The following is a 26,941-nucleotide window of genomic DNA, read 5'->3' on the forward strand; positions in this document are numbered from 1 at the left end:
GGAAGGAGAGGAGGATTTATTCAGTTGTGAAAACTGATTTATCTTTGTTTTCCAGTTGGCTAACAGATAATAGTGCACATCACCGCCTCCTAGACAAGAGCGGAACTGCTCGTAAGCCACTATCCTTCCGATTTAAAAAAAATCCTGATCGACTTTTAAATTCAAGGATCTAGTTCTCATCAAGGAAATGAGACCCTAATGAAACTTTCAGAAGTCTTCGGTACAATGCTTTCTCTCTGTCTGCTGGCAGCTTTTTCAGCAGCAGCTGTGAAACTGTGAACTGCCAGGTTAGCACACTTTGACACTTGAGAAGGTGTACGCACAGTCGGGTGTTTGTTAGTTGTTCGTTTTTCCAGTGGACTCAGCCCTTCTCTAATTACTCGACTCATTTTTCTCCCCTTCCTCCTGTTTTATTCTGTTCTAATCATTTTGACCGTAGGCCTTAAAGGGACATAAACCTACAGGATTATTCATATTTGTCTTTTTGACTGCCAATAATTAAAAAGCATGTATTTTCTTATTTAATGGTTTATTTTTTGAAACACAACTAAGCCTGTCTGAATCCAGTGTTTGAATTACAGTTGTTTTATAAACTATGTAGAACATCGGTGTCAAACTTAAGGCCCGGGGGCCAGATACGGCCCATAACATCATTTTATGTGGCCCATGAAGACAAATGTTCTCTTTGCGAATATTTTCTTTATTACCATTCATCTTTTTAAAATATTTGAACAGTTTTCAATTGTCTCTGATTTCAAAAGTAGTTATTCATCAGTTTGTCGTGTAGCCTAGTCGTGACAGTCATAATGAAGAAAACTATGACTACGGTACGGCCCGCAAAAAAATGAGTTTGACACCCCTGATTTGGATAATGTTTTAAGGATTACTTTCAAAAGCGTCAAGTTTTCACCATATCGTATTTATAACCAAATCTCGAGGCGTCAATTTGGAAGGTTACCGTGATGTGTTCTTGTGTGTGGCGTTTATCTGAATCAGGGTTTGGCACGTGTATGTGTGAGCAGTAAAACAGGTGGCTGCTCTGTTTGTCCATCTGTCTGCTCGTGACCCCAGCAGCTGTCTATGCCTGTTGTTTTTACTCAGGTCGAACCTCACAAACTACCTTCTGTAGTCTCTCCGTACATCTTACGTCAATTCCTACAATTTTGCCCTTCACTTATGCGGTGTTCCCTTCCAGCTTTTGTTCATGTCACATAAAGCATATTTGCATATTTCATAGGAGTGACTAATGAACAGCTTGAAGCATGAATACCCAACATGTTTTTTTTTGGGAAGAAATGTTCCCTATTTGTAGTAATTGAATATGTTGTTTTGTTTTTGTTGGCGAGGGATAGCAGTAGTACAGTGATCCCTCGCTACTTCACGTTTCGTTTATCGCGGCTTCACTACATCGCGGATTTTTTTTCCAAATTAAAAATAACACTTAAAAGTCAAAATAAAACTTCTCAATTGAGGACACATGCGTCTAACCTTTAGGATAACGTATTATTGCTCCAAATGTTCGTTTACATTACTTTAGAAGTCCGTTTTCGCGTGTTAGCATGATTAGCATCTTTCCGCTAACTCTTTAGCCTGCCCAGTAATTCTTGTTGGTGACCATACTTCACGGATTTCACTTATCGCAGGTGGTTTTTGGAACCAATTATCCGCGATAAATGAGGGATTACTGTATTTCAAAACTACATTGCCCATTGTTCACAACGGTTCAGCCTTAGTCTGTGCTGTAGTAAGCACAATTAAAATAAAAAAATTAATCCCATTACTAAAATTGCAAATTGTCTTCACTTTTTTAAAAATAGAGATATTGCTAGTTTTATTACCATTCAACTTTTTGAGCTATTTAAACAGTTTTTACTAGTCTCTGATTTCAAAACTAGTTATTCATCAGTTTGTATTGTATATAGAAGACATTGATCGTCATAATGGGAAACTATGACTACAATATGGCCCGTGACAAAAATGAGTTTGACACCCCTGCTGTACACCTTATCACTTTTTTTTTCTGATCCCCTTGAGCTTTATTGTCTCTTTCCCCATGTTTCTTTGTGTTCTGTCCCCATTTCTTTCTTTCTCTTTTTTTCTTTTTGCATTAGTATTCCCATCAAATCACAGAGATTTAATGCGTCTGAGTCATTCGGCACTTGGTGAGATAAAGTGTAGCTTGTTCTATTCAGCTGCTGTCGCTCTTCTCCTCTAGAATACACAAGCAGGTTTTAGCTGTTTAATTGCTCTTTAAATTTTCTCTTAACGGCTGCTGAGATTGATGCAGGGAGAAGTCCTTATTTGATTCTTCATTGTCTTTTCACCACATAAAAAAACTTTTAAGTAGGGATTTAATCCCCAAACCATTTCAGATGCTTACTACTGAAAACTGATTTTAAAATTGTTCTCATTGTTTGACAACAAGTTTTTTTGAGGTGGAAATTCTGTGTTGGAGTAGAGCTTTTTTTTTTTTTTTTTTAATAACCGTTAATGATCATTGGCTATTATTATCTGAATTCATAAGAGAGCATCTCACAATGTCTGGCCAAATAATCAATTTTGAGGAAATCAAAACCGTGAAGGTTTATCAAACCATTAACATTGCACATATTGTTTTTGTCATTGTCAAATAAGGAAAATTGCATAACAGTGATTCTCAGAAAGGTATGACATCCTTCAGTGGTTAAAAAAAATTTAAAAGTGATGCAAGATTCACGAAGAGTATTACAGACAAAAATGAGAAACTTAACTGAGTTGAGTAACTAATTTCATTATCGTATAAATGTAATATATTACTGTACCGCATTACTCCCAACCGTTCCTAAATTACCCCCGCCGAGATTCTATTTCCATAAGCCCAGCTTCAAGCATATGGCGGAAAAGCAGAGGCAGCATATAAAAAGCAAAACCTTCTTTAGAGTAATTCAAAGGCTGTAAGATACAGCTGCTTTATTAGCTTCCCCCGCGGGGCACGATAAGTGTGCCCTTGTCCTCCTCAATCAACCTGTAAGCTTCCCAAACCTGTATTCAGAAATAACTATTCTTGGCTGACCTTAACTTTGAGCCATAAGGTTAAAAAGATAATTCCTCTGAGGAGATAAGAGAGAAAACAACCTATCATTGTACATTATGATAGCCTGCCAGATTTATCAAGTTGACATGACTATGCCAAATATTGAAATTACAATCATGCCTCAGGCTGCCGAGCATTCCCCTATCATTAAGATAGTTCCAATCTTATTCTAGATCATTGGTGTCAAACCTAAGGCCCGGGGGGGGGGGGGGGCAGATACGGCCCGCCATATCATTTTATGTGGCCCAGAAAGACAAAAATTGCAATTTGTCTTTGTTTTGTAGTTTTGACAGTCATAATGGGCCTCCGAAGGAAACTATGACTACAATGCGGCCCGCGACAAAAATGAGTTTGACACCCCTGTTCTGTCTCAAACCACTTAGCAAGTTGAAGGTATTATCAATTGTTTCCTTTTGGTTCTAAAAGATGCTGTCATCTGGATGGAATGAACAGACCTTGCTCTAGTGGCTCCCGACAAATCCCCCGGATAATCCTGGCTGATGATGCATGCAGGTCACAATATCTATTTTTGGTGAAGAGGAGAGATACATTCGAAGAATTTCACAACACCCAGCAGCCCCCCCGTCCCCTCCCCCAGCTATTCCAGTTTTAGCCCGGGGATCCGGTGAGGTGTGGGTGGGTGGGTACCCTCCCACTGTCGGTCGATCTAAACCCTGGTCACTTGCCCCCCCTCTAAAGTCAGTCTGCCAAGTAGTCTGTTGAGACAGTGGAGACTTCAACAATCTGAACAAATCCTTCCAACAACAGAATTTCCTCGTAGGCGGAGGTGCTGGATTCACGCATTGTTGTTGCCAAGATGACTCGTGACTCGTAAGTTTCTGGTTGCTCAGTTGGAGTTATTAATGGATGTCGGGGATCAAATGATAGTCTCGGCTCACGTTGTCCAATCAAGGATATAAATGAAGCACTTCCTTATACAGTCGTGTAGAATTGGGGTTTGGAGTTCACAGTTTGTTAAAGGCTCGAGGAGAACAATCTTGCTGTGTCATGGCTGACAATCTGGCTGCACTTTTGTTCGTTGCTTTGGGCCGCCTCTTTCCCTCTCAGACAACTTTAAGTGCCATCAACTATTCATTCATTATTTGGAATCCCTGTCTTTAAGAGTTCTCCTCACCAGATGGGAAGCCTTTATATTTATAGAACAGCTGTGACTGCTCGAGACCTCCGAGTCTAATCAGGGGAAGATTCTTCTTTTTGCTACACGATAGGAATCATCACACCATGTGGTGACGGGATGCTTTTCTCCTTCATTACCTCTGAAGTTGCTGTCATTTCCTAAAGGAGTTGAAAGGGAAAACACACGAGAAAAAAGCTCTTTGCAGATGTGTTTCCTCAGGTTATGGTGGAAGGGTATGTTCTTGGCAGCCATGAAGCTCTCCGCGAGGGGAGCATCTGTGCTTCAGTCGCAAATGATGCGTTTGATCTTCCTCAACGTCTGTGAATCATGTATTTCGAATTTGTGATGTCAGGATTGCTCAATTTATGAAATATCGTGATTACATGTGTTCAACACGCTTCATGGGCGAGCAGAAGTGTCCATCAAACAATACAGTCATAATCAAGTCCAGATAAGTTGAAGGCAGAATTTGAACAAATCAATTTGTTTTAGTTGATTTTGATGGGGGGAAAAAAATCAATAGATGACAGTTTTTCCTTCTTTTAAAAATTCTGTACTGTGCTTCTGCCAACATGGTGTCAGACTTGCCTTATGTGGCAAATTCACCCGGCAACAATGACCTAATTGTACAGGCGAGGCTGCAGAACCAGTGGAGGTCATATGACAACAACACAGAGCTATGCTGCTGATCATGAATAGAAAACTGAAATGTACTGCATGCACTAAGTTCCTGATTATTTATAACCTTATAAGAGTCTTTGTGGATTGTTCACACTAGAGCTACTTTTGAATTGAACAATCATAATACAATTATAGAAAATCTAAAAGTGGAGATCTGAGACCCATAAATCCACTTGGATGGATTATACGGACTCAACCTGACTGGAATTGTTTAATCTTCAATGCTGACCGTTGCCAACTACTAATCATCTGTGCTTTTAAAATAATTAGTCATGGGTGAATTACTAGCTGTTTGCATTGGAAGGTAACTTAAGGTCATTCATGTTTTATAGGTCAGAGAAGCAAGATCATTAACACTTTTATTTGGTTGTTGCTTAGTTAGGATCCAACCATAAAGTTTTATGGCTTTAGGCAATTACACAAAAAAAGTCAAGGTCAGTTTAAGTCTAGTGGTTGACAAAATAATTGAATTGAAAAGTAAAAGGTCTTATCACTGCATTCAAGCAAATTAATTTGATTTTTTTTCAAGACAAATTGACGAAACAACGGTTGCTTTCTGTTCTCGATATTCTGGTAAATGTTCTTGTAAAAAAAAAAATCAAGAGACACCACCTGTTGTATAAATATAATAGGTCTGTTTGCCATTTGATATGGAATTTATTTATTTGGGTTTGTGGTGAGGATGAATAATTCCATAGTCATCCTCAACCTTTGTTGTCCGGCCTATGAGTATTTGCTTCAGTATTTTCCTTGCAGTCCTGTCATTGTGAATCTGTGTACGTGTCAGAGTGTGTTTGTTCGTACCCTCTCCGGTGTTTACATTATTCCGTGCCCTACCCCGAATACCCAGCACATGAATATGCTTCCAAATAGTTGCCGATATTTCAATCGTGGTCTATTCAACTGTCAACAATTAAAAGCCATCCTGGACCTTTGCTTGCATCACGGTTTTGTTTTTTCAAAGTTCACGTCACAAAGAGTCAAATCAAGTATAACTGCTCACGTCCTCAAAATCATTTTTGCCCTTCTGCCATCCACAACAAAGCAGACAATTCAGCATATTGTGGAGACATTAGCTAAACTCAGTGCCAAGTTAGTCGATCCTAAATTCTCATTTTCATATTCAAAGAGTGTGTATCTGTTAAATCCAATGTTTAGAAAAGCCCACAGCTACTCTGTGCAAAAAATATGATGGTGCCAGCAGTTTCTTTTCAATTTCACTCTAGAGCAAATTCCCAAGCAAGCGTAATTGTCGGCATAGCAACCAATAAAAGCCTGTAAGATTTGCAGCATCTTCAATAAACATTTGGCTGAAAAACCTTGTCGACAACTAATGATTAAATTCGCATAATTCTTCCCGGTGATATTTTTACAGTAACGATTGTAGCCAGTCAGATTGAATTATGAAATAAATGCAAAGAATTATATTGCAGGCAAAAATAAGCTTACAATGTGTCAACTTTATCATTCTCGTCTGTGTCACCCAGTACATGTTTATTACATATACGTTATTACATTCTCAATCTTCCTAACTTACTTAACACATTTATCTCTCTGTGAGCGAGCGAGAGAGAGGGAGCCGAGTTAGGTGGGCGTCTAGCGGGTTAGAAATAGCGCATACAGAGAATCATGCTGATAAGCTTGCAAGCGAAGATAGGAAAGGGGAGGAAGAGAGGGAGCCATGAACAAATCAAAGACGCTGGATTAAGTGGGATGCAAGCAATGTGAGTTAGCGGAGGAGCGAGACAGCCACCGTTGAACATTCCGGAGCCGAGCCGGACTGGGCTATAATGCTTCGGCCATGGGGTGTTTCCCGCAATAGCAGCTTTCACGGAGCCCCGTGAGCGCAGGAGCCTGTTGCCTGGATACCTGACTGGTGTTGCGGCTGCAGCGAGAAAACCAGGACTGAATGAGCTGTGTTTGTTGGCTGCCATGGGAAAAGCACCGACGCCTCGCTCCCTTTCTCACTTACTGGCTGACTTGCTGACATGGCACGTATGAATAAGTAAGGAATCCCCTCGACACTGTGGCTTTTTCCCTAGATTCTGTCGGAGGTGCTGAGTGGAACTAAGGTATGCCCAAGAGGACAATTATTTGGTAGAGAGAAGGAAAATTGTCTTGGGATACCAATTGGAAATATACAAAGAAAGGGAAGATCGGGGCCAGGAAAAGGTTTGTAGTCTTTTAGAAAAAGAAGCTGGTAGGGCTGGTGGAAGCTTTAGAGAAGAGAAGTGGAAGGTATCGGGGAACAAACCTGGAGTCATGCAGGTTCAGGCTTCAGGTTGCAAATCCTCCATTTTCGTCCTCAATGAAAGATGTGTGCTGGCATCCAAAATGGAAATCCATCGGTAGGTAGTTTTTCTCAAAGCTGGTTTTCAGATGACTGGTTTTGTTATTCTTTCATGTTGCTATTGTCGTGCTCGATTTAGTTGACGAGAGGGACTTTGTTCAAAATTATTTGACTGCAATCTGGGTTTGTTGACATTTTCTGCCATTCACTTTTTTCTCGATTGTAGCATTTGTTTTAGTTTGAAGTGCTCAGTTTGTTAGTCTCGCTCGCTCTCGTTGGTTTGGACAACATAAATAAATTGCTTTATGTCTGAAACGCATACCTCAAAATTGTGAGCTATATAAAATGCCAAAACAATATGGAATGACATAATTCTTTGACAATTTTTTTCACAGGAGCAATTAAAAACCGTATTCTATAAAATGTTTCCTCCTTCTCGACAAAGGACGACAATGATTGTCTCGTTTTGTAACCAATCTGTAACCAATCAAAGAAGCAGCAATAAATAAAAACAAATCATGTCATTTTTACACTAAAGTGGTTTACCCAGATGGCAAGAAGTATTTTCCAAAAACAAATCCAGTTTTTTTTAATCCATATGTAAGGTTGTACTCTGAGCTTCCCAAGGATTTCCCTTCCCTTCTGTGTCATGGCGCCAGTACCCCGAAGGCTTGCTTCGGATATAGCTTACCTTACAATGCCAACTTCCACATTTAGCGGCTGCAACATAAGACACTTCATAATTATTTAAGAAGATACAGTTTCATAACATGACAGAAACAAATCCATCGTGTTTGGCCGATATACACGGAATTATTAGCGGCACTGGGAAAAAAAAGTCTTAGTCAGTGGAAGTGGATGCTAGCTGTAAATTCATCTTATCCATGCATCTGAAAAGTAGAAAATACTTTTTTTTGCTTTTTAATCCTTTTTTCGATGCTGTCAGTCCTGAAAGCGTTTTTCTTTTTTTTTGTTCTTTTTTTTCCCTGTTTTTTGTTCTTTTTTTTTTATATAAACGACATGTGTGTTTATTTTTGTATGCATGTTTGCCAGAACGAGAAGTTTGTTTGCCAGCACGGTTGTAAGGTACATTCATTAAAACGTCACCTCAAATGTAACACCTAACATAAGCGAACGTTCTCAGCCATGCCACTGTTTACACCTGTGTGGGATGGAAAATGGTGGTTTCATGAATGATCGATTTGAGCTACTTTTAGGGATAGAGGTCAGTGATGTATGGTGGAGTCAAGACGTGGAGGGAGGAATTTGTAAGTACCGTGACAAGTTTGAAGACGGAGACTTTTGGGAAGTTGTTGTGAAAAGTGTGAAAGATTATGGCAACGCGATTGTGCTACAATGATGGTTGCTTTAATAACTATAGAGGGTACATAAAATTTCATTCAGTAGTTTTATGAAAGCCAATGTGTCCTGTTTTGCTTCTTTTTCTGTTTGATGAATTTCACAGCATGCTCAGAAATTCTACGGTGCTTGCGACAATTGAAATGTGAAACGTTCATACTAATTCTCTGCAATGTGTGTTTATTTGTCATCTGTAAATCCTTTCATATGATGTGCAAAAATGATGATGTGTTTCCCCCAGTTTATTTACAAAATAAATTGAGTGAATTAATAATGAATATAAAAATAATCTAATGACAAGAAATAAAATGTTGGAATGTGTGGTAGGTTTGGTATGCGGTATTCGATAGTGGCATTTACGTTCAATAAAAAAAAATGGTAAAAGATAAATAATGAAAAATAAAAAAGAATATTAAAATAAATGTATGTATATAAATAAATAAATTACATTTAAACAATGGTAAAAAAATGAATGAAAAACTAAAAAGAATAATAAAATAAATGTATGTAAATAAATAGATAAATACATTTCCGGTGCAACATTAGGTAGCTCACCATTTGATTTGTTTATGAACCTCGAAAGGAAGTTGACATCATTTCATTTTTATTCCTACGGTTTCAATAAGGCTATGCAGTTGTTCATTTGAAGGCACTAATTGTTCGTTCCTGATAGTTATACATGTGGAGTGCAGGCTAATACAGTCCAGACCTGCTCTCTTGTCAATGCGCTCCCTGTGCGTGTATGAATGGTAACGTAATGAACCATCTTGTTAAATGTGCCAGTCCCCCAATTTAACAGACAGCCCGCACTCTGAACCCCGGTAACACCCTTAAAAGACCTACGACGAGAAAAACAGCCTTACTTGTTGTTGTATATTTTTTTTCAAAAAAGATAATCTTTCATGATGCAGTTGCAATCTAAAACATAACTATTTTGCTTGGCTAGGTTGCTTGTTATAGCAAAGAGTATGAAAATAAAATTTTGCCATTTATGACCATACTGTATATCATAATGCAGTGATGAAAGATTTCAAGCTGTATTTTGATCTGATAATATTCACAACCCTGTAATTCAAAAATCTATTTGTCTATACTATAAATTTGTGGGATGGCTTTGACGCTCTGGACCATAGATGTCAAACACAAGGCCCAGGGGTCGGATACGGCCCACCACATCATTTTATGTGGCCCGAAAAGACAAATTGTGCAAATTGTGTCAATACTGAAATTACAAATTGTCTTTACTTTAAGACCTCATCTTGCTGTCCTTATCTGAATCGTTGACCCAACATTTTTAAAACCTTCTAAGCAATGTGAAGCTTGGATATCACAATTTTTTGCAACATATTATTTCATTCACCTTACTGTTTTATATTTTTTCACTATACCGCTTTACATTACCTTTACATTTTCTCACACCACTAAGGGCTAAACCATACTTTTTATGACTCGACAAAATGTTGCATTAGTCAGTGAAAGGTCACACAGATTTATTGCGGAGATTCTGATATTTCTCTAAGGGAGGCCATTACATCAGTGTTACTTTCCATGGGAAAGGGGAGTCATTCAATGTAATAAAACTCTGGAAAACCACATGTGGATCTTTCCTCTAGGGAGCTACCTCTTCATTGAGCTAATGGTTTCTGTAAGTAACTAATTACAATTAATTGAATCCAGGAATTGCGTGTATTCTACTCGTTAAACAAGCCTGGTGCTTAACTAGATCAGTCCAGGTAATTAGCAGACTATAATGCTTTCTCCCGCAATGACGTAAATTAGATGATTAATTAACAAGACAGCAGCCATGTCTAGCTAACACAAATTATTGTTTTGGTCGGTAAAATCCCCCATGGACCCCACAGCCCTCTAAAAAACACATAACTGGTAATGTCTATGATAAATGCCACATGGGTGGTTCTCAGAAAGTAGGGACCAGAGTGCAACATGATAATCAAAAATTAAACATGCTTAAAACCAGGTAAAAATGATATATGGCTTTAAAAATTTCTTGCAGTGTACTATAAATAAATTAAGATTTAGATAGTTTGTCCGGAAGAGATTGTTAAATGTCGTGGTCTACTCTATTGTTCCATATTGGAGCACCAAGCAAGCAAAGTAAAAGAATGAACGAATAATTTCTATACTTAAACAGCTTCACTATCTACAAAAATATTCAATTGAAAAACTGGTACATATTATCAATTGGACAAAATTAATTCTGAATAGTAAACAATGGCCATCATGTTAGTTACTTTCATGGCATGATGGACGGCATCCATCCGTCCATTTTTACCCCTCTCTCTGATTTTATTTTTTATTTACAAATGCAAAACCCTTTAAAGTTGCTGGCATTAGGAGCAACTTTTCCTCTTAGAAATTACTATGCCTGTTCATCTCACTGGAAGGCCTGGGCATTGTCCCGCCACACTTAGTCATTCCCACACCATCGCCGTGCATTATGCACAGATAATCTTAGCAACTATATTTAGCACTTGTGATAATAGCTGCTTTGTCACACCTGAGGCGTTTTTCCCGCTATCACGCCACGTGTCGGTTCTTTCCTGCTCTGTCTTTTTTTTTCTCTGTCCATATGGTTGAGATCAGGGTATTTTCTCACGGCTTCATCAGAAAATGTTTCAATGGATTAAAAAAAGGAGTAACCTTGGTGTCCTTTGTGAGAAAATCAATATACAGTGGATATTAAAAGTAAGCGCAGTGTGTTAAGTGTTACCAGACTATACGTATGAGGCTTTTTGCAACAAACGTGCCTTTTTGGGCTCTCCCTCAAAGTGATTTTGGAAGTCCACTCAATGCCAGCGATATGTGAAAATGATTTTTTTTTCTTGGTTGCACCATCGCTAAAGTTGCACAACATTTTATGATTGTGTTAATTCTGAACACACCCCAGGTTATGAGGGTGTGCACACTTGTGCAATCAAATTAACTCTGTTTATTTTCACTTCCCCTCTCAGATTTTTTTGCCCTATGCTATGTCACAAAAACAGAGAAAACATTTTGAAATTATTATGCTCTGATTTTTCCTTGGCATATAATCAATTTTTTTTTTTTAAATTTTATATTCACTGTATAACAGTTTTTGCCAAATTTCCTCATCATATTGATTAGAATTTTTCTTGGCGCTTCAGCCAAAACAATTTCTGGCGTAGTCTTAATCATTTAAAGTGCTATCAATAAAAAAAAAAAATTCTTCAACATTGAAACGGTCAGAGGTATATTAAGGATAAAGGAGCTCAAGGCTCATTTGAAAGATGTGCAGCTGGGTTTGGATACGGGCAATGAGTTTCAGAACTGCAAGAGCCGCAGGGAGTTAACTGGAAATGGTTCAGCCACAAAAGAGGAAGGATGCAGATGTATCCAAGACCCTCCCTATTGCTCCTCTGTTCTTACACTCCTTCGTCTTAGCAAAAATCCAACTGCATATCTACTCAGGCCGTGCAATTAATCGAAATTCAATTACGATTATGAAACCATAGAGTAGGTACCGCCCCGGCTCGTCCTGGTACATGACATAATTGGGTAGAAGTCTCTGAAGTGGATCTGCACCTCTTTGAAGTCGAAAAGTCATTCTCCGACCCTCATTAACATTAATGAAGTAGAGGAACTTATTCTCATCTTCCATTACCATTCGCATTTACTATTCTGGTCTGATAGTGTCTTTCTGCGTGAGCTCCTCTATTCCATCACTGACCTCTTCGTGCACAAATTGGAACATACCATTGTCGCAATGGAGATTTCTAGACCATAAATATGAAATAATCAGTACTTGCACATATCAAAACTTTGATAAATGTGGAAAGTCTTGTACAGGGAAGTACATAACATTTCGTGGTGCTGGGGTTTAGATAATGGAATGCAAATCAGCTTTGGTCTCTTCATCCCTAATTTTCCACATATCTATATCAGCAAATTTTATATAATTATTCCCACTCAGATATAATTGGCTGAAGTGCCCTTTTGATTGCAGTATAATCAAAACCTAACTGTAGTGGAATCTTATTCCGTAATCAGATTTAAGTGGGTATACAATCATCTGGAGCAGCTTGTGGGAATTTATAAACAGTATATAATATGAGGTAATAGAGTGTATTTTTGTGCTCTTGGATTGATAGAAAAATCCGATTGCTACTCAATTTAGTTAAAAATAGAAGGAATCTTTGTCCCAGAGATTGTGTAGCCTGGCAAGGTGAGGAGTCGGGGCAAACCTGAGCAAACAGAAAGTAGACAAGACTTTAGACCAGGTAAAAGCAGGTCTAAGTTGTGGCGCAGATAACATTTGCAGACATTTCTTTATATTCTTTTTGACTTTTGAAATGACGTTTTCTGCTTTTGTGTCTCGTTTTTCTTTAGTGAACAGAGTATCTGCCAGGCACGAGCTGCAGTTATGGTGTACGACGATGCCAATAAGAAGTGGGTGCCAGCGGGAGGCTCGACTGGCTTCAGCAGAGTCCACATTTACCACCACACAGGAAACAATGCCTTCCGTGTCGTGGGCCGCAAGATCCAAGATCATCAGGTTAGTGCGTATCTGTTGATAAAGGTTACACAGACCAGATGGAAAATCAAGACGTTCACAATTAGAGTATGTTTGGTGTTATAAAATTAAAAAATAGTCAAAAGGAAGTGTGACGTAACTACATTTCATCATACCCATTCAAAAAAATATCCGGGACTATTTTTGGGTTGTGACACATTAAGTGTTTCTTTCCAGTTATTGTAGGATCTGGGTTCATAAAAATCAGCTTACCAAATATGGGTTTTTTTTTCTTCCTGTATGACTCCACAGCTTGGGAATTCTGTGGTAAGCACAAACGCTGAGTTGCGTTGTATAGTTTCCTAATTAATAAAGACTTTTGGGAACATTTCAAGTATTATGTTTCCATTTACTCAAATGTTTTCCTCCTCTGTTGAAACACTGTGGAAACAGGGGGTGCAAGAAAAAAAGGATTTCAGATGAGATTATCCAACGAAATTCTTCAAAATGCGTATATCAGGAAAAAACACAAATCTCTCTACTTCCTGTCTCAACTATTTTTTGTAGTCCAGTAAGAAGGAGATGTGAGGGCTTCCCAAAGTTACAAAACTCAGATTTTTTTCATCAACAATCCCACTTGCAGAGTTTTTTCAAATATTAAACTCACGATATATGAAGGTATTTTTGCCAATGCCTCTGCTACAATCAACAACAAATTTATAATATTTCTGACTGTCCAATTATTGCTTTGTCCATCAACAATAAAATATCCATTCTGAAATTTGCTTTGGGTGTGGAAACATTAATGGAAAAGGGCACTACTAAAATCTTTTATATTTAAAAAAAATATTTTTAAAAATAATGAATGGTACTAATAATTTCTAGCATTTTTTTAAAAGTGAAGACAATTTGTGATTTTAGTATTGATACATGAAGTCGTTCGCGGGCCACATAAAATGATGTGTAGGCCGCATCTGGCCCCCGGGCCTTGAGTTTGACACCTATGATCGAAGTCAATGTAAACAGTAGATGTTTCGAAACCTGTCAGTTCTGCTGTTGTTGTTTTTTTCCATTAGTTTTTCAAAACCTCGACGGACCTTGGGGGCCTTGTTGAATTATCCTCACCGTTGTTGGGAAATGTTTTGAAGTCCCTCACTCATTAGTCTGAACACAAGATGACACAGAGATTAAAGGATTTGACACAGAGATTAAATGATTTTACTGCACTGCACATCTTTCTGGGTATTAAAGCTTTATCTGATCAAAAGAGACAAAATCATTCGTGTGTGTGTGTGTGTACATCATCCGAGCATTTGACGATGCCAAACTAATACAACTATAAATAACAGTTCTCAACTGTGAGTATATAGAAGTGGAAAACTCACAGGAGTACCTTGAGGCAAATTGGGCATAAACTTCTTTATTAAACCCGCCAATTTCTACCCTACTTGCCCACAATTTCAGATCTGTTGTCTCCTTCCATCTCCAGGTGGTGATAAATTGTGCCATTCCCAAGGGGCTGAAGTACAACCAGGCCACACAGACCTTTCACCAGTGGCGGGATGCTCGACAGGTCTATGGCCTTAACTTTGGTAGCAAGGAGGACGCCAATGTATTTGCCAGTGCCATGATGCATGCCCTGGAGGTGCTGAACTCCCAGGAGACAGGTAGCTTCCAAATTATGTGTCTATCAGCTGTATGGTCCTGGTGGTAGATATCGTAATGTTCGGACTATAAGCCGCACCGGACTATAAGCCGCTCAGGCTAAAACTCATGATTCCGGGTTAAAAATTTGCTTATAGTCCGAAATTTACGGTATTTATTATTGTTGCGATTATTCCAAAGCACACTTTTTAATGGTCCAGTGATTGTGACATCACTTTCTGAAGCCTTCTAGTGTCATTGGTTAAATATCTATCAGCACTCAGCTTCACATTAAGCCTTAGCCATTTGACCTTAATTGTTTTACAGATAGATGACCTTTAAGAGAAAATGTTACTTTATTATTCACCAGCTCAGATCAAGGTTTTATGACGGTTTAACCTTGCAATGAATTATTTCCATTTCCACAATTTTTATGGGAAGACTTGGATGAAAAAATAAAAATGCAGTTACCGTATTTTCCGCTCGATAGGGTGCACCTAAAAACCTCCAATTTTCTCAAAAGCCAACAGTGCGCCTTACAGTCAGGTACGCCTTATACATGGACCAATATTGAGCCACTACAGCAGGCGTGTCCAAAGTCCGGCTCGCGGGCCAAATGTATATATCTTATATATGGACAAAGTTTTAAAATGGGCCATTCATTGAAGGTGTGCTTTATAATCCGGTGTGCCTTATATATGGACAAAGTTTTAAAATGGGCCATTCATTGAAGGTGCGCTTTATAATCCGGTGCGCTTTATAGTGCAGAAAATACGGTAACCAATATTAAGGAATTGACTGTGGGGACTTGGAAGGTTTAATTGTGTTCTACATTTCTCCTCCACAATGACATTGGAAAAATAGAATGTTCTGACGTTCTGGTGTCACACCAAACTCGACAAGCTCGAGTTCGAACTGGCTCCTATATTTACTCGCAAGTGTACTGGATATGGTGTTCAAGTCTAAAAAAATTAAATATAGGCTATGTCTGTACTGTGTAACTAGTTCTGTAATATTCAGAGGTGGGCACGTTACCAATTTTTGCCGGACCATCCGTGACCTGGGCACCCTTCCATCCTTGTCCTGGCCGAATTCCATGTTAGTGTGCCAAAATGGGCTGTCAGACGGACTGAGAGTTTAGTCGGCACTTGACCCAGATGTGGACTTTTACAGGGACGCAAACCTACTACTTTTCAGCCCGTCCTTTTTTGAAACTTTTTCGTCCATCGTCCAGGACGGACAGACTGTTACGACCCTGATACGGAATGGTAATATTATATGTCATATTTAAAAATATTCACAACATTGGATGACCTCATGGTAAGAGAGTGCTGATCAGACATTGCACATTTGAAGTAGTTATATTCATAGCTGTTCTCATTTATGCTACAAATATTCCCTGACTGTAACCTTGGTGTTGCACATTGGCCTTGGTTTATGACTCATGCACTTATTACGTACTCTCATCCTCTGGCAGCATATAGTGTATTTGTTGGCATGCTGGACTAGATAAAGAGACAGGAGAGTGAAAGGGGGAGATCTTGTGACACGGCTGAGTGCAGATCTTTAAATATGTCCTCGTGTTCTGCTTTGAGCTCTGATTGATCATCTGCCGATACGTCCCTTTTTCGGGGGGCCTATAATTCAACAAAGTAGATGATGTACGGTAATTGCAAGCACAGAGGCTGCTCCACATGATCCGCCGTGCCCATCAACCACTCCTCTTTATTATGTCCATCAACCCTTTCTACAGCGAGTCTCTCATCACATTATAATCCCGTCTTCTAATTGACCTCTGAGTGATCCCTCGTTATAGTAATATGCCTCATTATATTGCATTATGCTCTGTTGTGTGTGAGTGTGTGTGTTCATATGTATGTAACCTGTCGACCGACGTGACTAATATATTCAGATAGTTCTCATATACTGCAGGGTAGGTTAACTTTTTTGCTGGATAGTCACGTCGGAAGCGTTGCCTCATTAATATACATTTTAACAGAGAGGGAAAGAGAAACTGAATTAATGAACTAACTGACTGACAGCATCTTGATTAAAAAAAATATGCATTCGAGGGTCTAACTGTAACCATGGTGTAATATTTATTTAGAGGATATTTTTGTACTAAAACAGTGGTGGCAAATTCATTTATGTCGTGGGCCGCATCGTGGTCATAGCTTCCCTTGTAAGAAACGTAATACATCTAATAAAAAATTCATTCAACTTTCATAAAATTTTTAATTTGTTATTTTAATCTTTAACTTTTCTGTTAGTGCAATTGACAACTGATTCTCATTTGCAATATCAACCTATCTGCAAAGGATATAGTAAAGGATATAGTTATATATTTACAAGTTAATTCACAATAGTAATGGTTCGTGGAATGTCGGTGCGAATGGTCGACCCCTATACAGGACTGTCTCAAAAAATTAATGCATTAATGGTGCGTTTACAGTCCGGTGCGCCTTATATATGGACAAAGTTTTAAAATGGGCCATTTATTGAAGGTGCGCCTTATAGTCTGGTGCGCCTTATAGTCCGGAAAATACGGTAGTTTTGAAATCAGAGTAAAAACTGTTGAAATATTTGAAAAAGATGAATGGTAATAAAAATTGCTAGCAATGTCTCTATTTTTTTAAGAGTGAAGACGATTTGTAATTTTAGCATTGACACTGGCATTGAAAGTTTTTTTTTTTTTCCACTATGTTAATCTTGGCTAAATGGATTTGGGCAATTGCATGCATCAATTCTTGCGAGTCCATCTTCCCGGAAATGTGTTTAACATCTAAGGCAGAAAGAATTAATTGGATCACAGTGGGTTTTACATAATAGAGCAGTCAATGTTTTGTAGGCTGAGTGGTGCTCTGAGCATGTGCAGTTCTTTATTTAGATGTAAACCACACTATCACCCTCAACAGCAGCATTTTAAATAGTGCTGTTTCAAATCGTCAATTCCGTTGACTCGGGCATTTGAAGACCGATGTAGCACAAGTGTGTCTCCATGTCGAAATCTGACGAGTTACCAACTAGAGGGTCATCATTTATTTTAGGTACCTTCATGGTCTCTGACAGCAGTACACTCCATTTAGCAATCAATCTTTTTGTGGAGGGGAGGGGTTGAAATCTGAGTCAGCTGTTTGTGCATAGATTTCCAGAGAAGCCTCTTCAAGCCCATAGAAACAGCCTACTACTTTTATTTTACGGGTCATGTGCTTGAAAGCACGGAGTAAACATTTTTAGAGGTTAGATCATGATAGCATGTGAGTAAACTTGTATTAGAGGAATCCCACACCCCCTCTGGCTGCCCTCTTTATTTTTTTTTTCTTGAGCAGAAAGTCTCAGGCTTCAATACCCCTAAGTGGCAGACTACACACGACACCATTGCCGGACAAGAGCGTATAAGGAGTGGAAGAAGGAAGAAAATTCAAAAGGTTTTAGAAAGAAATAGAGGAAAGAAGTCAGTTATAAAGAAGAAAAGTAGATAGTGACGTTATCTGATAGGTAGCAAGGAAATGAAGTGAAGAGATGGAGTGAGACAAGTCAAGAGGTCGACCAAATTTCATTTTATTTAACGTAACGTTCGGAATAGACAATCGCTATCGTCATGCCTGCTGTCGCAAGAGTTCAGAGATTCTCTGAAGACCATCAAAAGATTAGTTGTGCTCAAATCTACCTCAGAAGTGAGTAAAAGTAGATTGGAGTGTTTGCTTTGCTTGTGAATAGACTTAATGTCAATGATGAATGAGTGACAATAGGCTTAAAGTGGCTTTAATGCAGTACATTTTTAATCTTAACATTTTTTTGAAAGTGTGAGAGACAAGGACAAAATGTCGCGTGTGCTTCCTGCTTTTTTTAGGATGGCATTTATATATTTTAAAGCTTTACGGAGAATACAAAAGCATGCGCGGCTATATTTATGTCCACAAGAGGTCGACATCCTCACGTTCTACACTGAAGTATCTGTGACGTTGCATGTGTGTGTCTTTAAATGGCGGCGGGCCTGTTGAATGAAGCTAATGTCCATGAAAATGTCGATTTGGCTGGCTATTAGCTAGCTAAAAGTTAGCCACTCCGGTGTTCAATGACAGTCACATGCTTGTGTTTACTCGACTATATTTCGTTAATTTCGTCAATAATGAGAGAGATTGCACAAGCAGCTGTTTATATATTCCCACTGTCTGAACCACCTTTTAAATGGATTACAATTCATTTTAATTGGCGGTGGTAGGCTATATCAAATTAGCTAACAACAAGCTTCAAGATGTCGCCTGATTAGCTCATTATGATTCTATTTCAAGTCATATTGCACATATCTAAGTGTAAGAACACATTGGGGAGAAAAAAAACACTCTTAACAAACCTCAGACAACAGAATAATCGCTTATAAAATAAATAATAATAATAATAAATATAATAATCACCTGATTGGCTCATTATGATTCTATTTCAAGTCATATTGCACATACTTAAGGTTAAGAACATATTGGGGAGAAAAACCTCAGACAACAGAATAATCGCTTATAAAATAAATAATAATAATAAATATAATAATAAAATGTAATTAATTAACAAGAACTATATTTGTATTTTACTTATAAATTTAATGCAATAGGGAGAAAACTCCCTGGATCTACTAAACTCTTATTTTAAATTTCATGTAATATTTAGAGAAGGTCTAAAATTATCTGTCCATCCATCCAACCATTTCTGTGCAACTTGTCCTAATTATAGTTACTGGTGAGCTGGAGACTATCCCAGCTGATAAAAGGTGAGACGGGGGGGGGGTGCACCATGGACTGGTTGCCAGTCAGTTGCGGTACAACTATTCACACTCATGTTCACATCTTTTTAGACACGTCTTCAATTACTTTTTGGAATGTGAAAAGAAGCCAAAGGAAGTCCTGAGGTGTGACGACCGATATTTCATTTATTTACCACATAGTCTAATCCTTGAAAATTGCGAATATTTTGACCTAGCTATTGTTTATCCCCTTGTGAACTTAACTCCTCTGCCCTAATACCGCAGTAAGCCGCCAAGTGTTTACATGAATCACGATTGGTCTTTGCACTTGTCTGGCATCTGTAACTTGAAGTCTATGTTTGCGGACTGTGTCACCTACTGTGATGGTTCTCACGTCATGTGGATATTCTCGTAGATATTCTCTCACCAGGCAGATGGAACTAAAGTGTGTCCTATACGGTGTTGTTATAGCTTTGCAATATGATAGATGTGTGTATTGGGATCCTAACGCATTCCTCGACACCCTGACTCCTTTGAGACCAAAAATAATGTTGTGGAATATAGGACATTGTAGGAGAACAACAACATATGGCTGTAAATGGACTTTATAATATTAATATTTAAATGTCTTTATTATACAAACTTGGTATTTGAGGTGTGTGTATACATCCAACTGTAGAGTGCTGGTGAGATGATTGCAATAAATGTAATTAGCTGTTTTGTTTAAAGATGATCTGATAGCCCATGCAGGTCAGTTTTTCTAAATTTGTTTTTTGCAATAAGGTTTGGATCCCCACAAGTCATCAATTTGAGTTTTATATTCTGAAGTTTTCATTGGCTCTCAAGATCATTCAAATATTTGTTTGAACTGCATTCCGTTGAAGATCAAAGACCACCCAGAAAGTTATTAAAAAATGTTTTTTTTTCCAACTTCAATATCGGTTTGGCTCATGCATAATAGCAAGGCTATTTAAAATCAAACAGAATCACTGAACACAAGGTTTCCAATAAATCTGATGGAAAGAGTTAGAAACCAGACCAAGGAGGAGGAGGTCTAGATGTGCCAAGGAGGCCATTTTCCAATATAATCGTTATTGATAGATCTTAAAAAAAAACTTTTATACTAGGAAAGTTGCAGAGAAGTCCTCAGATAGGCGCATTGAGGCTGTTTTGGATTTGATGATGCTATGAGGTAAATATGATATTGTAATCCAGCTGTCTTGACTTGGCAGTCTAAATAAACCTGCATGTTTAACTTTGACAGCGTGAGGACATGTGGAATTTCCTTTGTATGGAGAACTCTTCGCAAGGGCCGAACTAGTTACATCTGTGTACGTACGTGTTGAGTTACTAGGCTTCACTTCCTGCCAATGTCAGATGTTTATATGTTCACATTGAGAATACCGTTAGGATCAAAACTGAAAAAACTCTTAACTTTAATACCGTATTTTCCGCACTATAAGGCGCACCGGATTATAAGGGGCACCTTCAATGAATGGCCCATTTTAAAACTTTGTTCATATAGAAGGCGCACCGGATTGATTATAAGGCGCATAGAATAAGTAACTCAACCTTGCTCAAACGTGAATGCAATCACAATATAGTAACACTCGAAATACTGAAAACAATATATCAATAACTCAACATTGCTCAAACGTTAATATCACACAACAGACAAAATAAACACGTAAAGCTTACTTTAATAAATTAGTCCTCATCCACAAATTCATATTGGTCCATATATAAGGCGCACCGGATTATAAGGCGAAAATTTTGAGAAAATTTGAGGTTTTTAGTTGCGCCTTATAGTGCGGAAAATACGGTATTTGTGTGAGAATAAATGTTAAATAATATGTGACTGAAATTTTACAATGCCCTCCTTATTAATCAATGAAATGGTTAATGTCTGTTTGTTCAATATTCCAAGCGTAATAGTTCAAATTGATGACACAAACACATTCTATACCAGGAACATTAGTGATGTATCCTTCCCGTTATAAATCCACTGTATGAATGATAAATTGCATCCAGGAAGTCCCACCCCCTACTTTCTCTCTCACCCCATTTTCTTTTGGCCACCCTGTGTTTATCATCCACATCTTCTGCAGCTTTCTTCTTTACTGACGTGTAAAGCCGTCCATCTTTCTCCTCTCCTTTTGCTTCCATCATCTGTACTCTATTGGAGAAGAAGCAGAGAGTAACCACACCCAGCATTTGTGCGTCATCATTAATAGTCTACAAACAGGGAATGGAAGCATCTGACCGCACAGCATGCACACCCTTGCCAGTTTTCTGCAAAGACTTGATCATCTCTGAAGAGATTTTTTTTTTGGGGGTAGCAGGGAACCTGAGGTCATGCAGAGTTGAGCCACACGGGAAATTGACGGCTCAGCTATGGTTTTGTATGTGAGCTCCCAGGAATGTTCTGGAGCTGCTGGGCAAGTGAGTGGAGCTAGCAGCAACGGGATGGAATTTGTACTGAGACAGAGAAATGGGTCAGAGAAGACCCCACATGGACTGTGGAGCTATGTTTGCTGCCAGAAGAGGCCCACACTATTGCTGTCTTCATGTACGTAAATAACACAAATAGATATTTGAGATATCACGGCTAGTTGTGGAAACAGCATTTGTTATTTCAATTCTGTTTTTCCATCCTAATGATTTCCATTACCACTTTGCATTTGGAGAGATTGTAAAAACATCGGCTGTCCACCGATTCAGTTTTGCTTTGGTTCTGTGATGCGCTGGGATGTGTCATTAGTGCACAAATATTATTAGGACAGACAGTAATACAATTACAAACATGGAGGATGATGTTCCTGCCAGAGGGAGAAAATGCTACTTTCAGTCTCCATGGACATATGGCCAATGTTTCTGTTTATTTCTTTTTTAAATCATTGATTCACATGTTTTTAATCATAAATTGGAATATGCTTTTATCTCAGAGTTGCTCATTATCAAAATATTAATTATTGCTCTGGTCTCCTGAGTGAAAGCACAATAATGCAAATATCTTAAGTGATTCATAATAAAGCATTCCTTCTCGCTCAGTAGTCTTCGAAATAGGGACAGTTTGCTTTAGCTTGTTGTCATTAGCACATTTTTATCTGTTCTGTCTTATAGACCAGAGGTGTCAAACAGATTTTTTTCGCGGGCCGCATTGTAGTCATAGCTTCTTTCGGAGGGCCATTATGTCTGTCAACCAAAATAAATGTATAAGCACCTCATATTATATACAGTTAAAGCTACAAAACAAACTGACAAATAACTCGTTTTCAAATCAGACGAGTAAAAACTGGTCAAATATTGAAAAAAATATATATTAAAAGTGAAGACAATTTGCAATTCTAGTAATGACACACGAATTTGATGCACAATTTGTCTTCGCGGGCCACATAAAATGGTGTGGCGGGCCGTATCTGGCCCCCGGGCCTCGAGTTTGACACCCGTGTTATAGACGGTCAGGACTAATTTCAATACCTTCTACGGCTTCCTTTTAATCATAACACCTCCTGTTGTTGTATTTGTGTGTTTATTTAGGAAACAGTGTATGAGAAAGCTCCATGTGGGTCCATCTGCTTCTGCTTAGGTTTTGCAAAAAGGTTAGCTCATTAGCAAGTGTAAATTAGGCAGCATTGTCACAGTGGGCCTGTCTCTTGCCAAATGCTTCTAGCTCAATGTGAGGGTTGCCCTTATTTTATGTTGGTTTATGTGCTTCTTAACGACAGTAATTAAATCGAACAAATTATGGATTTACGGACTTTGTTTGGTATTTCCCTTCTATGCCGCACCTTCATGCCCTCCTGGTAGTATTACTTTAAGATTATCGATAGCAGGGGTGTCAACCTCATTTTTGTTTGTTGTAGTTAAGTTTTCCCTCGTGGGGTCATTAATGACTTAAATAGAAATAAATGGCTCATATTATCACATACACACAACAGAATCCAATGATAAAAAGTTCAACAATTTTCAAATTTATTTTGAAAGTGGGATTGTGACAAAAAATATTGTCACTCTTATTAAAAAGAAAACCATTTTCATGCTTTGTTATTTTAATAAACACTGAGTTGACATGATTTGTCTTTGCGGGCCACATAAAATAATGTGTCGGGCCAGAACTGGCCCCCGGGCCTTGAGTTTGATACTTGTGATCTTTAGAATCACTCTGAGCCAGATCTGGTGAATAAGGAGGTTGTGCGATGTTCTCAACCAGGAATTGTTGAGTCACCTCTTGCCACAGGACTTCTTTTTAGAATGATTGATTATGTTTTGGGTTTGAAATACTGTATATTGTGAGGAACAGTTCTCACATCTTGAATACCTCTATTAATCAGTGTTTTTGCCATCTGTAGGTTCAACATTGCCCAGGCAGTCACCAAATGTTCAGAATGGCCCCACACCAGAGGAACTTGACCATCGAAGAAGGTACTGCACACACCTTAGATATTGTTTCACTTCCTTTTTGATGTTTTACCGTACCTGCTTATTGAAATTCATACTGGACCACGGTCTCTCCAAGAGAAAGGCTCGAACGTATAAAACTCATTCACTGCCAGCCCAGTTAAAATGGATTTTGACATCTATAGCCGTCTATGGCAGCGAACGTGTTAAAAACCATCATTCCGAAAATTAAATTTTGTATGGCCCAGCTACCATAAAAAAGTGAAGTGCTGAAATATGAATGCTCATCTCTTCCGTACACAAGTAATCAGACTCTCCGACCATATGCGACCTATGACACTTGGCCCAATATTGCCCTATTCATTAGTCATCGAATGATGTCATCGTCTCGATAAAAGGTTATAAGACGTCTGGTTTCCCCCAAGCAAGCTTAATCATAAGTAATACTATGACATGTCTCTAATGCATTCTCCAGGTGTGAGTCAATGGTTTAGCTTTTTTTTTTTTTTTAGATCAACTGCCAGGAAGTTAAAATATGTGTGTCTCGTGATCCTGGCTGCTTTCCATCGCTTCTTTTTGTCATCCACATAAACATTTGTTGCTGATGTCATCTGCTGTCTACTGATGGACACTTTAATAATCCGCCATAGTGGTTGAGAAAGTTAAGAAAGGTGAAAAAGGAGGAAAACATAGAATGGTGATATTCTGCCTTTGCTTCTCTAAAAGGGAAAAGAAGTTGGAAGCAACAAACATTTTCAGCCACAGACAGCAGACTATATAAACGCATATTGTTCGTATTTATTTTCTGACTCACAAAGTACATCTGTGAAAAATTATAGTCCCAACCATCCCCCCCCCCCCTTTTTTTGGCAAAATAGTCTTGCTTTTAGTTCATTAAGACAAAGTAGACCACTAGATTAATTGTAGGAGTTTTCAAGTCAGTGGTGGGTGGGTGGGGGTAAGTTCTACTGTCTATTTTGATGTGTATTTTGAGAATGTGTTGTATAAATCCCTCGTTTATTGCGTTCCAGACCACCCTGGCAATTGATAAAACCTGCTAAAACCACAGAATTTTTTTGCCTTTATCCCCGGCGGCGGTTGTGTTGAAACAGCCTCGATTAAGATTAGTCCTCCATTTTGTCTCGAATCCTTCAAAATAATCTTCTTCTTCCCCGTCGTCCACAAACATATTTTTTAACCACAAATCCAGATCTAATGGTTCCCCTAGTTGCAAGTCGTCAATTGTGTCGTTAATTGGCTATGAGATCGAGAATTAGGAAAACAAAGAGAGAAGTGCGTAACAGCGCTCTCTAGTGGTTAAAACGTGTAATGCGCTCCCATTTTAAATAGATTAATAAAACAATTGAGAGAGGACCGGAATTTGTTTCCATCTTCCCTCTGTTATGGATGACAAATCTCTAACTAGTGGTGGTAGCCTATATCCAATTACCAAATAATATTTACTCCAATGGAGACACTAACTGTACTGTTTAATACAAAATTAATCCTGCACAAAATGCTTGTTTGTATTGAGAATAATTTTGTTTGGAAATTCATTGGACACACTTCAGAAGCGACAGACGGAGAGAACTGAGCAAAAACAACAGTATGAGGTTTGCGAGGAATAAAAAAGAAAAAAAAATGGCAGTTCCGCAACTCCCATCACCCAGCTCCCACCACACATTGCTGTAATCCTCCTTTTCAAGACAGAAAATGCTCATGACATGCTCCAATGGTGACTGAGTGTCTAACGGACATATTTATCTCATGTATGAGCACATTAATGACAGGCTGGAAGTGGAAAGATAAACCACTTGCATAGAATTGCGGGGCGCTACACTCAGATTAAAAAGACATGAGCTGCAAATAATGGGCTGCGGTATAAATAGCTACACAGTATGTGGGAGTGTGTCGGGGGTGAGCAAGCCTTTTGGTGAAGGAGTGTGTGTAAATGTGCTGAATGAAAGAGAAGATGAAGACTTGATTTCAAAGATATATTGATTTTTCATATGAAACTGTATTTTCATTCAACTGCTGGGACATGTTGCTACTAATGGAGCAGTGTCTGTAACACATGTTGATTTTGGCAAATATTCTCAAAAGGCAAGTCACACTTGGACATGAACGCAGACACTATTACTCGAACTACAAAGTGTTTGCTCTTGGCTTGGATTGCATTTAGGGTGTTTTGTTAGTAGGGCACACACCACATGGAAATCACGAGAGTACACTGACGAGATCTTTGGAGTGAACTGGGTCCATATGGTCCATCTGCAGTCATATCCATTCGGTTGACTTTTCATGCTTCTCTGAGCCAACCAGGCGAGCCACCCAGTCCAGCTGGCGAACAGATTCTGCCAAGCTTCAGTGTCGTGGAAGATTTAGCACATTTGTTACTTGTTGAAAAGTGGTAAACAAGACTTTGACATAAGGCTCGACAATGGAAAACTCCAGGAAAGTATACGACGCATCAAATTAGCATGATCTCTTTTTTAGCTAATGTTAGCAAGACAATATTAAAGTCGATTAAGTCTAGAACCTTTAAATCTACAAGTGTTTTCTGATTCTGCGCTATAAATTAGATTCTAATTTATAGCGTAGTATCAGAAAACACTTGTAGGTTTAAAGGTTCTAGACTTAAACTTTATTTATATTTATTAAAATTTAATTGCAGTTCTAATTATTAGAACTAAATAAAGGTAAATAAAAGGCCATTTAACATTTTTAGAACATCGTACAAGTGCCATATTAAATTACTGAACAAATCTCACGTTAGCTTCTAAGTAATAACTGAAAGTGCCTGCTTTTTTTTTTATTCTTTTTTTATATTTTTAGGTGTCATGTTCCTTGATACTGATGACAAAATAATTTGCATCTGGTTTTCCCGGTTTGCGTCAGTGTGTTCTCCGCAGCAACTGATGCATGTTACCCAACATGGGAAAACCCCCGGGGAATATTTTTTTACAAAGCAAAACTAACTTTGAGCTCATCATTGCTTTGCAGTTCTGTTTCTCGTTCAAGCTTATTAGTTTCACATTTAAGGATTTAGCAAATTTACATTTTGCCTTTACTTACTGTGTTTACGTTTTAGGTTCATAGGCATCTTCCCATGGCTTTAATTAATT

The 26,941-nt window shown here is 38.4% G+C and overlaps 1 protein-coding gene across 5 annotated transcripts in view; it reads left to right on the forward strand.

Moving 5' to 3' along the window:
• enah (ENAH actin regulator) overlaps nt 1–26,941 on the forward strand; it is a 47,360-nt gene that overhangs the window by 6,606 nt on the left and 13,813 nt on the right. Inside the window, exons 1-4 of one of the 5 annotated variants that reach the window (XM_088361402.1) lie at nt 3,750–3,904; nt 12,910–13,075; nt 14,523–14,700; nt 23,768–23,840. In XM_088361402.1, the coding sequence (XP_088217528.1) occupies nt 3,891–3,904; nt 12,910–13,075; nt 14,523–14,700; nt 23,768–23,840 (431 nt within the window). In that variant the 5' untranslated portion in view covers nt 3,750–3,890. Of the gene's footprint in view, nt 1–3,749; nt 3,905–6,502; nt 6,898–6,944; nt 7,241–12,909; nt 13,076–14,522; nt 14,701–23,767; nt 23,841–26,941 lie in introns of those variants that run through there. The other 4 variants (XM_088361401.1, XM_088361399.1, XM_088361400.1 and 1 more) reach the window with 4 other exon arrangements.

This window comes from Syngnathus floridae, chromosome 19 (assembly GCF_059516105.1).
Source record: "Syngnathus floridae isolate MCC-2025c chromosome 19, RoL_Sflo_1.0, whole genome shotgun sequence".
NCBI classification, from domain to species: domain Eukaryota; kingdom Metazoa; phylum Chordata; class Actinopteri; order Syngnathiformes; family Syngnathidae; genus Syngnathus; species Syngnathus floridae.